The sequence below is a fragment of the Cryptotermes secundus genome, unplaced genomic scaffold, assembly GCF_002891405.2.
Source record: "Cryptotermes secundus unplaced genomic scaffold, Csec_1.0 scaffold403, whole genome shotgun sequence".
NCBI lineage: Eukaryota > Metazoa > Arthropoda > Insecta > Blattodea > Kalotermitidae > Cryptotermes > Cryptotermes secundus.
The window spans coordinates 491449-505563 of record NW_019739948.1 but is presented as its reverse complement, the minus strand read 5'-3'; the positions used below and the strand labels follow the sequence as shown (position 1 = coordinate 505563).

At 35.5% G+C, this 14115-nt stretch overlaps 1 protein-coding gene across 5 annotated transcripts in view; it reads right to left on the bottom strand.

The window, feature by feature from the left end:
* Positions 1 to 14115, bottom strand: part of LOC111872094 (mucin-12) — a 317589-nt gene that overhangs the window by 74852 nt on the left and 228622 nt on the right. For all 5 annotated transcript variants that reach the window (XM_033754529.1, XM_033754528.1, XM_023865645.2 and 2 more), the window contains exons 6-7: positions 11960 to 12054; positions 7033 to 7119 (exon numbers count right to left, since the gene is read on the bottom strand). In XM_033754529.1, the coding sequence (XP_033610420.1) occupies positions 7033 to 7119; positions 11960 to 12054 (182 nt within the window). The remainder of the gene's footprint in view (positions 1 to 7032; positions 7120 to 11959; positions 12055 to 14115) is intronic.

The window sequence follows — 14115 nt, the reverse complement described above, 5'->3', positions numbered from 1 at the left end:
GGTGGTTGGATGGGTCTGTTATTAAGAAGACCCTTGTGATGCAATTTCTGTAGTTCATAACATGTAAAATATTTATCGCTTATTCCACTGACTGATCTTACTTTGGACATACCAGCATACATAAGAACTTCATTATTAAACAATAATTAAAGCAGAATACAGAAATGTTAAGACACACATTAAATTGAATCTGCAATGGTTTCCACTAGACTTTATCACACCCAGTTGTAGAAATGGTAAATGAAAGTAGTAAATATATGTACTAGCAACCTAAAAATTTGAATTTCCATCAAAGTTTAGATTTTTATCTGTGTTCTTTAGTAACTGCATTTATAATATTTTACTTAAAATATGTAACAAATTAAAAATTACTGAATGGCTATATCATAATATATTAGTATTGCTCTGAACTGGACTGAAGTTGTTTGAGGGCTGCTTCTGGCCAGCAAACCCACCCCTAAAGGAGGAAGGGACAAATTATACCTAACTCTATGATAATAGTGGACTACACTAATAGAAACTCCTGTGATTTCTCCATTTCTGAATAAATTGATTTTATTTTTTAAAAGATAACTTCTGACCATTACAAAGTATTGGAGATCTGGGTCCATCAGAATAAAAAACTTTTTAAACACATTTTTTTAAAGTGACTGACACCACTTTAGTGGTTTATTTTTTTGGCTAATGGTCACCAAATTCACTCTTTTTAAAGTGCTTCCTGTTAAAGAAGGAACACAGAAGATTTTTGTACAGTACAATGAGTGTGGGAATAGATGTAAGGTGTGTGTGTATGTGTGTGTGTGTGTATATATATATACACGTATATATTATAAGGAAGTAATTTTGAAATATGAAACATAAAATTAGCATTTACAAATATTATGCAGCACTGTGTATATTTCTGTAGTCTTTCCCATTTTCTGATTATCCTACACAAGCCAACTCTTATATTTTCTGCATTATATGATCTGTTTCAGAAAGTTAAGAAATTTTTGGATCACTCTTTAAACAAGAAAGCATTATGATTTTATTAGTTATCAGACTTTACCGAATTTATAAAGCAGATAAGAATACTAAGTCATTACAGGAGTTACACAGGTCATGTTTACCTTTATAATAAATTTTCTAGCAAAATAAAAATTATGAAAATAAGAATACTGTAAAAGAGTATTTATCTAGTATTAATTTGGGATACCAAAATTCTTGATTAATTAAAGAACATTTTATAAAGTATTTGTGATACTCTGTTATAATTTGAGCTAAAGATTAATATTGAAATTATTTTGTTTGTAAAATATGATTCATCTTTATAAATTTCCTGATTTTCTAAATTAACATGGAGGGTAAATAAGTTGCAAAGTCCAAGATTCACATTTATCATACTGATTATAGGATTGAGGGCAATCATTCATAAAATTATGTTCTTCTCACAGAAATTTACATTTTTTTGTATACCACTTTCAAATAGGGAACAAAGTTTGATATGAGAAAAGTTAATGATAATGGTTTCATCATGCTGACTTGTTCTGATCTACATATCTCAGTATATGTTAGTAAGTTATTAAGTCTGGGTTGCTAAGTATTGCTGCATTCAGTCTTAAAATTTCTTTGCATATGAAACTTAAAATATTTTTGTAATAGCATAGAACACAGATCTTTGGTAATTAGTGATATTTAATTGCATAAAACAGTTTTCATTTTAAGGAGCTATACTTAGGTAAATATGTTGTTCTATGTTCAGTTGTGTAGTTCTTTCTATCTATCTAACTGTGCATAATTGTGTAAATTGGGCCATCAACACAACATAATATCTTCAAAATGAAGACAAGATAGACACTATTGTATCACTAGTGTTTATGTATTATGCGAAGGTGTATGCTACATGGTTTGACCTTTTCTAGGTAATCATCAGGCAAGTAACAAGAAAAACAACTAAAAGTTGGTTTAATGTGGATCCATATTTTATAGTCTGTTGTTATTATAGCGAATACACCTTTTGGAGGATGTAAACTAATATTATATGCAAAATCCTAATTATGCATGGTTGTTGTATAAAATTAAAGATAATTAAAGCCTATTGTGTAAGATTTGAGGCTTTCACGGCGGTGACTATGAAGAAAGCAGTCTTCTGGTGTATATGTGGTGTTAACCACATATACACAGTGCCAAATCCCAGAAGACTGCTTTCTTCAAAGCCTATTATATTAGGATTTTTATTATTTGGTATTAATAATTTAATGTAATGTGTCTTAAAATTTCTTCAAAGTTATTAACAATTTTAATAAGTCTTTAAGTTCAATAGCTTGTAGAATTATATGTTCAATTCTAAGTTTAATTTTAAAAATAGTCTTGAAAATTAAGCTAAGACTAAAAATAGTTTAATGTTGTCATTGAGGTCCTGATTGTTAATAAATCATGGGCCCATGTGCTGTGTGGGGGTCCTTCTTCTAACTTCTGTCTTGTACATTTTATTACTAGTTATTTTGTAAATTGTTATCCTTGTATTTATTTGTGTGTCCCTCGCAGGTAGTTTTGTGGTTAAGTGTAGAGTTTAGGTGCTTAATATTTACTTTGTGTGTATGAAGATATCCTCCACTGTTGTGGCATTGTTCACATAGTAGAACAGTTGTGTTGACGGCCCAATTTATGTGACTATCGAACACATGAAATGATGCAAACCATAAAGATAACTGTGCATATTTTGTAATGAACAATATATGGTATTTTTACTAAATATAAATTGTATGCGATTAAATAACAGGAGTTGTCAATGAAAAATAATCCCAATCATGTGACCCTGTGAAGTGAAGTGGATTGGTGTTGTATATCAAAGTAGGTCTTGCATTCTGAGTAACTGATTCAAACAGTTCCGTATATCCATTTGTTTGTGATGTGCATAACATTTATTCCGGTAAAGTCTGACCCAATGAAGAAAAATTGTTCAGTCAGCATCTATTGTGATTATCCTTCTATCCTGTGTGGAAACTTATTGAAGGTAAAATACATTAGGTTTAAAGTTATGTACAAATCAGCCAATGAATTCATTTTTATTTTTACATATTTATTTATAATAAAAACAGATAAAAGGTTTAATTAGTTTACATATAGTGAGAAGAACTATTAACAATCTTGTGTACAACAAAGATATTGGAAACTATGGAATTTTACAGAGTTGTGAATAATGGGTTTACAGAACACTATTTGCCAGGGTTTTAGATATTCGAGGTACAAAGAGTCAATTTCCAGTCCAGATAGAAGCTCGATAGATTTCCATTTCTTTGAATTACAGTGCTAGGGATTTGGTGGTTTTAAGGATATGAATAAGATGGCTGTATCTAAATGGATTAGTGTTTTATACAAAGTCCCACACCATCTTCAACTTCTGATTAAATTACAAATTGTGTCTTCTGGATTGTGCTTCTATATAATATCGTGTTTGGCCAGCAACGTTCCAGAGGAACATGCTGCATCCATCTGTGGGATTGAAGTGAGTAGTGAGGATGCATTATGTTGTAAGCATGATTCAAGGAAGGTGATCGCTCGGATCCATGTAAGAGGGAGGGGATATGTACCCTAATCTGGGCCAACAGGAACAGTGAACAGGAGGCACAAAAGAATTTACATTACTACAATATTACATTGCTCCACAATCCAGGAAACTAGAATCTGAACACTCACTGCTGTAAATCCTGAAAACTTTATCTGGAATCTACTACAGGAAGATTTACACATTTTAGAAGTCAAGTGAAATATGGCGTTTTTGAAGATATAACACATGAAGTTACAGAATCTTTAGCAGAATGAATAGAGAGGAAGAAAGTACTTACAACAGTCAGAACTACTAAATGCGCAGAAACAGAAGCAATGAGCAGTCAGTATATTCATGAAGAGTATAAAGTGAAATAATCCTTTCGTTTAATCGCCATAACATGAAGGTGTATGGGCTCATCGAGGGAAGCTCTGTGCATAATCAATTGTAATGGTTTGTAACAATGATTGATTACACTAGACTATGTTGGACATTGCAAATTGTATAAGATATCTTTGGTAGAGGAACTACATAGCATTTTAGGAGTTCCTATTCTGTCTTCAGATGACTGATTGTCATTATAATGACAGATTGTTTCATTGATTGGATTTTGAAATTACAGAAACTCTTTGGACACAAACCCTGTGTGCTGATTACTATAATATAAGGTTAGCATTCAAAGGGTTTTCAGGGGCATTCAGGTTTATGCTGATTGGTATCACTATTTTCAAAAATGAAACCAGGAAAACATCTGTCAGTAAAATGATACTAATCACCCGAAGATGGGAGAAGAGCAAACTCCCGAAAAGTTACGTGTATCAAATATACCGCAGGTAATGGCAATGCCCAATGTAATTGTGATTAAGTGGTCTGCAGTCTGTTACTGCTACCTTTAAACCCTGACAGGAAGAGCCTTCAGTAGCACTAGATAGGAAGTTGCACTGGGATCTAAGTCATTTAGTAGGTAGTGGAATTAAAAACGAAAATGTTCCATTTCCTTTGCTCTGTTTTGAATCCCAGGTGGCATAATCCTCTAATGTTTAGCCATTACATTCACTGATAGGGCTTTCAGAATCATACTGAGAACAGCAGACCGTTTTCAATTATCCTGCTTTTTCTATAGGAGTTATTGTGGATGGTGTCTGCTTAGTTAAAATTTTTGTTGACCCTTTTGTTTCCCTGAGTATTTTGTGTCCTGGTTCTTAAAACTCTTGGTAAGCAGAGTATATAATTCAGTGGTCTCGGATGCCCTGTATTTTACACTAGAGTTCCTGATCTTTTCAGGTTAAGGTTTACTTTCAATTTTGAAATTGACCAAATATCCACTTTAAGAGAAACGTGAAAAGAGGGAAGAATACTGTTCATCCTGAATATAAATGTAAAAACCAAAATCAAATGAAAGAATGGGCTATTTGGCTTTGTAGATTTCATATTACACTACTGAATTTTGTCATGTAAGTAGATGCAACTCAAAAAGTGTGGTGGCTGTCATTTAAACAGGTTTGAAATCTTTTTTAAGATTACTGGGTTTTTGGACTTTGACCATTGTTTGGTATTAAGAAAACAAAACAAAAGAATACAATGTTTTGGAAACGATCTCCTTCCATTCTCAGGTGAGAGGTTGGAGGCAGCTACTTTGTTGGGTTTGTTAGAAACAACTAACCTCAGTCACGGTTTCTAATGGACCAATCACAGTAAGTGTCTCCCACCACTCGCCCAAGGACAGACACAGATCCAGTTTCTCAAACGTTGTATACTTTTGTATTTTTTCCAGATGATGGACAAAGTCCAAAACCCCATAACCTTGAGTGTTATAAACGATCATGAGAACCATTTAGAATTTACATTTATTTTATGATAGCCAAATTCCAAAAATCAATGTCCTCTTTACTTTCAGGTGAATATTGACTTGAAATGAAATTGAGTCCATGTGGAATTCTTCAGTTTTAACACATAGTTGTTCCTCGGTGTTCACTGATAAGTCTGAAAGTGGATTAGAATAAATTGTGGAATGATTTCCACTTTCTTGAAATTTTGACATTGTCATATTCAGGACTCAGTGTCTTGAAGGACTCTACCAGTGGTCTGGCATTCTTAATGAGCATTTGCACAGCACCATGAAGGTGTATGGAATAGCGGAGGAAACGAGACCTGTTATAACCTTGGCACTAAATGGTTGTTAGTGGTCAGCTGCAGCTGCTTCACCTCTGAGGAAACAGCCCCACATATCCACTTCATAGCAGTATGGATGAGCCTTGACAGCGTCTGTGGTCTAGTGGTCAGAGTTCCTGGCTATAGATCCAGAGGTCCAGGTTGGAGTCCTGGCATACCAGATTTTATGAGAGGTAGTGTGTCTGGAATGGGGTTCACTCAGCCTCATGAGAATAATTGAGGAGCTACTTGAACGAGAAAGTAGCGGCTCCGGTCTAGAAAACCGAAATTAACGGCCATGGGAATTCATTGTGCTGACCACGTGACATACTCTATCTGCTAAAGTTGCCACTAACTTCGCAAGCAATCGGCGGTTGCTCGGTCGGTATAGTTCACATGTGGACTAAAACCACGGAGTTTTGTTTGTTTGTTTGTTTATGGATGAGCCTCAGTCCAGACAGGATGTCATGTAAAAGAAAAATCCATGTTCTTGCTGCAAGCCTATTCATCTCATGGCCATTCACCTTACTAACGAAACTATCCTGACTCATACAGCCAACACTGCAAGATGGAATTTTGGGTGGCTATAAGTCAGTTAACTGGTTAGTAAAATATAAAATAAAATATGCCAAAAAATTACTTTCTTGCTTACCGAATTTACAAAAGTTTTTAAAATGAGACCTTCTGTCAATTTACAGCACTGTAATACTGTTCTACAAATTGACTGACAGGTTAAATCTGACACATTCCCATGAATACAAGAGAATGTTTTAGGTTAACTGATTTTTTGACCACTATGTATATGTATATGCAGGCATTGACATCAGTCAGTGGTGTTTCATTATTTTATTATTTTATGAAGTACATTTGAATGAGTTTTGCAATACATGGAATATTAAGGTTTTATTTACTCTTAATATTATATTGAAGAATGTATTATGTGCTGTACCTATCACATTGCAGAAATTCAATTTAATTGTTTCAAATCAAAATTACAGAATTCTGGGAACTCTTCCATTTCATATGTTTGTAACTAAATTAGGCGTGGGTCTTTTTGTGAAGTATATGCTATTGATGATTGTGTAGAACACTGAAAGGATATGCCACTAGTGCCACCCATGCTTGCAAGCGCTCATGCACAGTAGTTACTCTGAGAGTGGAGCCATATGTGGGCGATTATGGAAATATGTAGGATATACAGATTTGTACAGTTTTGAAAATTATTTTTTACCTAGTTTGTGGATGAAGAAAGGTTAGGTTTGTAGACAGAACACAGCAGGCCGACTATGAGGATATCTAGGATAGATGAGAGTGAAGAGTCATCAGTGTCTGGGCTATGAACAGAGCGTTACCTGTATCGTATTTGCCGCTTCTCTCTTCTGCGCTGATGTGTCTCATTGGTCAGGAGAAAGTTGTCGTCCAGAGTCACCTCGTCAAAACTAAGCAGCATTTGGTTCAGAAAATGATCAATTAACCACCAGATTTGAGGTTCAAGGAAGTTAATATTATGTACAGTGAGCGTTCTCTCAGTTGAGTTAGGGTTTACACATTCTGATGTGTACAACAGCATGTATCAGATTTAGCAAGGAGAAGCAGTGTGAATACCAGACAAAGCCTCCATGGTCATGACAGTTCCTGTAAAAATGCTCAGTGTATCTTTTATGGAACTTTCCAGTTGTGTGAATATATTCACAATTTAACACTTTATGAAACTAACTACACCACAACAGTATAATTTCTGTATCATTTGGTATTCTTAATGGAACTATAATTATATGTCAGTGAATCTTCCATGTGTAATAAATTTATTGGTGTTACATACATAAATATGAATAATTTGGTCAAAGCAAATGGGTAATACAATGAAGCTAGTTTCTAAGATTATTGAGTTCTGGGATGTGTTGGCATGTAGATCATTGCTGGTGTTTCAGAAGAATGTACTGACTCCTTCTTCAGGGTGTAGACTCTTCTAACCTCAAAGTGGGAGCAAGACATTGATCTGAAACATCGGTAATAGTCTACCAAACCACATGGCATTGCATCCCACAATACAGTAATTTTCATGGTGATGCTATGAGAAATCTGAAAAAGCCAATTTTCATAATCATGAGTTGTCATTCCATCAAGGTTAGTTTTACAAATTTCTGTTTACTAAGACTTGATTTATTTCCATTTTAATACAAATTTTACTGAAATAACCCAGTAAATTAATAGAATGTCATATTTAAATTTGTGGAATGTTGGAATTACTGTGAGGCCAATGATGACAGCGAAACTTTAGCAAGATGAAATTCAGCATGGGTCTGATAGAGCAGGAATTCACAGGTTTATTGTATGTGAAAAAATTTTTGCTTCTTCAAAAATGATCTTATTGCAATGATGACAATGACGTTTTGTTTTTAAATAACATATAGTCTGCATAGAAAAGTAATATAAATATATGTAATTCTTGTGTATGTATATACATATGCATGTACATGCACATTGTATTAAACTGCTTGCTTATAATCTTAAATTTTAGCTACCAAAGAGATACTGAAACATTGAAAAGCTGCTAATAGATACATAGTTTATATGAATGTTCTGGCAATGAATTCATACAATTATGTAAAATTACTGCTTTTATTTGTCTATACACATGGAATTCTTGAAATTATTACCTCACTTGATACAAAGTAAATGTTTTTGACCCATAATCATATATCTCTAATTCAGGCATTATCCAGAGAGAATTTCAGCAGTATTAATTATTTAACTACCTATGCTATACTTGATTGAGATATAGGAAACTGAAATTTGGAATTACTGTGTTACAGGCTGAAGATGTTATACTACAGCATCATATTTGTTCACTAGACACATTGTTTTAGATGCACTTTAATTAAAAAAAATAGTTTATAATATTTGAATTTGTGTACCCACAAGGTGCCTAGCTTAGCTGGGCATAGACTTATGACCATAGACCCTGAATGAGTAGAGCTGAGTGATATTAAGGGGGCCACTATGTGGAAGGCCTTTTCTGTGGTTAAGGTCAAGGCCCTTAAAGTGTGTGAGCAACAGTGGGGGTACACAAAGGACCCAGTAAAGGTTTGAAAGCTTGGGGCAACCAAAATTTCAATACTAGTTGATTAAACCAGCCATTCTGAATGTTTGAGTTGTGATACTGAAATGTGTCACAGAAATTTTCAAAACCAAGTTCTTCGTATGAAATTTTCACGCATATGTTGTGCAATTCTGATATTTCAGCTGTGTGCATTGTGAGTTGAAAGAAGGTCAGAAACCTCTGAATTAGGCAGTCCCATTTACAGCAGTAATGTTTACTGTAACCCGGAGGAAAATTGAGCAATGTCAAAATGATTACATTATATCGCCTTATGAACCAAAATTACAAAATTCATTGTTTCTTAGCTGCAAAGAAGAGGCCATAATTGTGGAGTGTAGTATAATAATGCTTTGGATACAAATAACAGAATGATAACATCAAACTACAGGGTGAGCCCAAAAGAAATAGACACTTTCAACGTTTTATAGCAGCCAAAGTATTATTGATATAGCCAAAATACTTACATGGAAATTAGTATATATCTTTAAGTTTGTATGACTAAGTTACAAATGTTTTATGTATGAGACTTTTATCACACAGCAGATACCAATACGATAACTCAGTTCCTTCTAAACACTGCTCAACAGACCAGAGCATGGCACTGACAAGTTGACCACCAAGAATTCTGATCTAACTCCCACTGATTTTTTCTTGTGGGGATATACCAAAGACAGTTTTTGTTCCTCCACTTCTAAGAGTAAACGATCTAAAGCAATGCATCATAACTGTTACGTGTGTTGACAAGGACATGCTCCGGTGGGTTTGGAACGAATTGGATTATCGTATTGATATCTGTCATGTGACAAAAGGCTCACACATAGAACATTTGTAACTTAAAGACATATACTGAAAAACCATGTAAGCAAATTGACTATATCAACAACACTTCGGTTTCTATAAAACGTTGAAAGTGTCTCTTTCTTTTATACTAACCCTGTATTTAATATGGTACTGTCATGTTTTATGTGGACTTTTAATATATTTTTCCAAGAGACAAAAGAAACAGCACAGGAAAGACCCATTGTGCTTGAAACAATAAATAATACTATGTAAGATTTGAAAGATTTCTCAATAAATAATACTGTCTTTTGTGCTAAGATGTTGACTGTTTTAAGCGATTTCAAACTCTGTTGGTTCCGTTTCACCTTGGACTTTTTACACAACAGCTAAGAAACACTGTCACATTATCAATTCTCCTATGTTCTAAACTTTGTTAATTGGTTGACATACACTTACACTGAGTGATTGAACGGTGGAATTGGCACATGTGACAATATGAGATTTGTACTATAGTTGACATGGGAAGAACGCAACTATAAGAAGTTGTAACAAGAGATGGATACCAATCAATAGAAGAAAGGTGTTCTATAAAGTACATAAATTTTCCAAATGTGTACTCTGTTATACGGTGACATGAATGAACTGAACATGTCGATCAGAGGCTCCAGTGCCATGGAATGGATGGTTAGATGGATGGATAGATACCATCACACTGAAAAATTGTCATTCAGGCAGTGCCTGAACTCACATCCTGTATAACACTGGTTAAATAGGCACTGCATTGTACCAAGTCATGAATGGCATATAATTTGTATGTACGATATGAGAGATTATATATACATGTGTGTTCAACAAATCATTGTTAGAATATAGACATATTTGTGAACACTGAATTAATGCCAGTGTTTAGTTGTTAATAATATATGTTTAAGGGTTCTGTATAAACCACAAAGCCATGTCAAATAAGGTAGCAGAATTGTCATTTAGAATTGGTGATGAAGTTGTCATGTTCTGTTTCAAGTTATCACTTCTGAATTTTCCTGGAAAGGTGACCAAGATATGATACAAATCTTCTTGAGCAGGCTATGGTTATTCAGATGGTTTCAAAATTTCCTAATTATATAGAGAACCCAAAGATTCTTCACTATGTCCATAACAACCTACTGCTAATGAGCTACTTTGATCCACTCCACATTATCATTCCATATATAATATTTATTTTAATATTATATTCCCATTTGTCTATATATTGTGACGTGGACAGCGCAACAGAAAGTAGGGGTCACATAAACTCTGCATTTCCATGAGTGACATCACATACCCCACTTCTTCCATCATTATGCAACACTCAGTAAACACCCCTCCCCGCTAGACTGTGATGTCACGCAACAGGCGAGTCCATTGCAGCGACTGTTGATAGGCAATCAGTAAACACGGCGATTACACAACAGGGAAGCGAGGTGCGTTTTCTGCTCAGGCTGATGGTTTATGAGAGATACTGGAATGCGTGAGAAGAGAGTTGAAACGTAGCGACCACCGAAGCCAGTTAGTATTCAGAGCAATCAGCGGCAGTAGAAGTCTAGCAGTTGCTGAGTGGAGTTGAAGCATAGCAGCCGTGGGAAGAAGAGCAAAACGTGTGGTACTCAGTGATAGTGTGCAATAACTGAGAAGTCAGCCAGTGAAGACATATTGTGTGACTTCAAGACTCTGTGTGTGCTGGAGTACAGTTATATTGGGAGTGTGTAATTCAGAGAGCCTTGTATAGATCCCATGTTGTACTGTGAATAAGAGAAGCCGACTGAAGAGAGTGAATAAATTAGTGAGTAGGGTTTGTAAATTGTCTAAACCCGCAACAGTGTTATAATCAATTGTAGTTATGACTTTCAGGTTGTTAAATGAAACAATTAACAATTTGAACGGCGTCATCCGTAGCAAAAACATGTTATACTGGTGTCGCTTCCCTGTTGCATAATTGCCGTGTTTACAGATTGTCTAGCAACAGTCGCTCATGGACTCGCATGTTGTGTGACGTCACAGCCTAGCAGGGAGTGTTTATCCAACGTTGCATAATGTTGAAAGGAGTAGAGGTATGTGACGTCACTAGCAGAAATGCAGAGTTCACGTGACCCCTACATCTTGTTGTGCCATCCACGTCACAATATCTTTCAAATGGTCTCCTTCCTTAAGATTCTCTAACTCAAATATGTATGCCCTGCATGCTACATATCCCACCCAGCTCATCTTCCTTGTTTGAACTGCTTGGCTAATGCTCCAAATCTTTTGTTTATGCGCACTTCATTTTTTAGGGGAATTTGAAAAATGTTGTCTTATTGAGAATTCACCCAAGAAACCAATGAAACATAGAAGTAAAGAGAGTAATATGAATCCAAACAGACCTGTATTGCTGTTGTTCCTGCTGCTGCTGTTGCTGTTGGGTGCCAAATGAGATTACGCCAATCTTCTCTCCGCTGGCAACCCTGCCGGGAGGAGCCTGCAGTTAAAGCATGGCACATTTACCCTCTTGTTAAACAAGAAGTCATAATTTGGGTTCAGTTTAACAACTGTGAATACCTTCAGGGTTTCACCAGTTAACTTCCAGGGTTACTGATAATGAATTAATGAGGATGGTTGACTGATAATTTATGCCATCTTTTGGTATGGTAGTTAATTATACTGAAACACAAGGAGATTCCCATTATATTGGTGTGCTTTTTGCTTCTGTAATTAGTTATGGTTTGAATATTGATTTATGGTTTCTTTAATGACACTGTCATACATGTCACACACATACATACGTACATACATTACATTCCGTAGACCCAAAGTAAGTCAGAATGACTGCAGGATGTGGAACAAGTCATACAAATACAAAAGCCATAAATACAGTACAACTGAGACACAACAAAATATATATATATATATACGTCCACATATATAAGTCAGTACTGTCAACTTATGCTATGTACATAACCTTTTAAAAGGATGAGTCATTTTTAGATAGTAGGAATTCATGAACAGAGTAGACTGAGTGTGTGTTTCAGTGCTCCTTTAAATTGCACCTTTTCATTCATTGGACATCTGAGACTAGATGCCAGCTTGTTGGAAATGTTAATGCCAGAATAATATGCGCTTTTCTGAAAACATGTCAGGATAACAACCGGTCTCTGGAGATGGTGCTTGTTTCTCGTGTTAACACTGTGCACTTCCGAATTGGTCTGAAAACATGTCAGGTTAGCAACCGGTCTATGGAGATGGTGCTTGTTTCTTGTGTTAACTATGTGTACATCCGAATTGGTCTGAAAACATGTCAGGTTAGCAACCGGTCTATGGAGATGGTGCTTGTTTCTTGTGTTAACTATGTGTACATCCGAATTGGTCTGAAAACATGTCAGGTTAGCAACCGGTCTATGGAGATGGTGCTTGTTTCTTGTGTTAACTATGTGTACATCCGAATTGGTCTGAAAACATGTCAGGTTAGCAACCGGTCTATGGAGATGGTGCTTGTTTCTTGTGTTAACTATGTGTACATCCGAATTGGTCTGAAAACATGTCAGGTTAGCAACCGGTCTATGGAGATGGTGCTTGTTTCTTGTGTTAACTATGTGTACATCCGAATTGGTCTGAAAACATGTCAGGTTAGCAACCGGTCTATGGAGATGGTGCTTGTTTCTTGTGTTAACTATGTGTACATCCGAATTGGTCTGAAAACATGTCAGGTTAGCAACCGGTCTATGGAGATGGTGCTTGTTTCTTGTGTTAACTATGTGTACATCCGAATTGGTCTGAAAACATGTCAGGTTAGCAACCGGTCTATGGAGATGGTGCTTGTTTCTTGTGTTAACTATGTGTACATCCGAATTGGTCTGAAAACATGTCAGGTTAGCAACCGGTCTATGGAGATGGTGCTTGTTTCTTGTGTTAACTATGTGTACATCCGAATTGGTCTGAAAACATGTCAGGTTAGCAACCGGTCTATGGAGATGGTGCTTGTTTCTTGTGTTAACTATGTGTACATCCGAATTGGTCTGAAAACATGTCAGGTTAGCAACCGGTCTATGGAGATGGTGCTTGTTTCTTGTGTTAACTATGTGTACATCCGAATTGGTCTGAAAACATGTCAGGTTAGCAACCGGTCTATGGAGATGGTGCTTGTTTCTTGTGTTAACACTGTGCACTTCCGAATTGGTCTGAAAATGTTCTTGCTTATGTATAATGAAGCTTAGTTATGAAAATATATATCCATATGGAAGAGGTAAGATCTGTAATCTCTTAAATAGCTCTCTATAAAAATTTTTGAGGTTTTATGCCCACCATGATTTTAACAATTTTCTTTTGTAATGTAAACACCTTTTTGCTTTCAGATGAGTTACCACAAAATATTATTCCATACTTCACTATAGAGTGAAAGTAGGCAAAATAAACTGATTTCACTGTATCACTGTTGCTGACATGTAACAAAGCTCTTACTGTATAACATCCCCCACTTAACTTTGGAACCAACTGATCGATATGGTATTTTCAGTTTAAGTGGTTATCATTTGTAAGCCAAGGA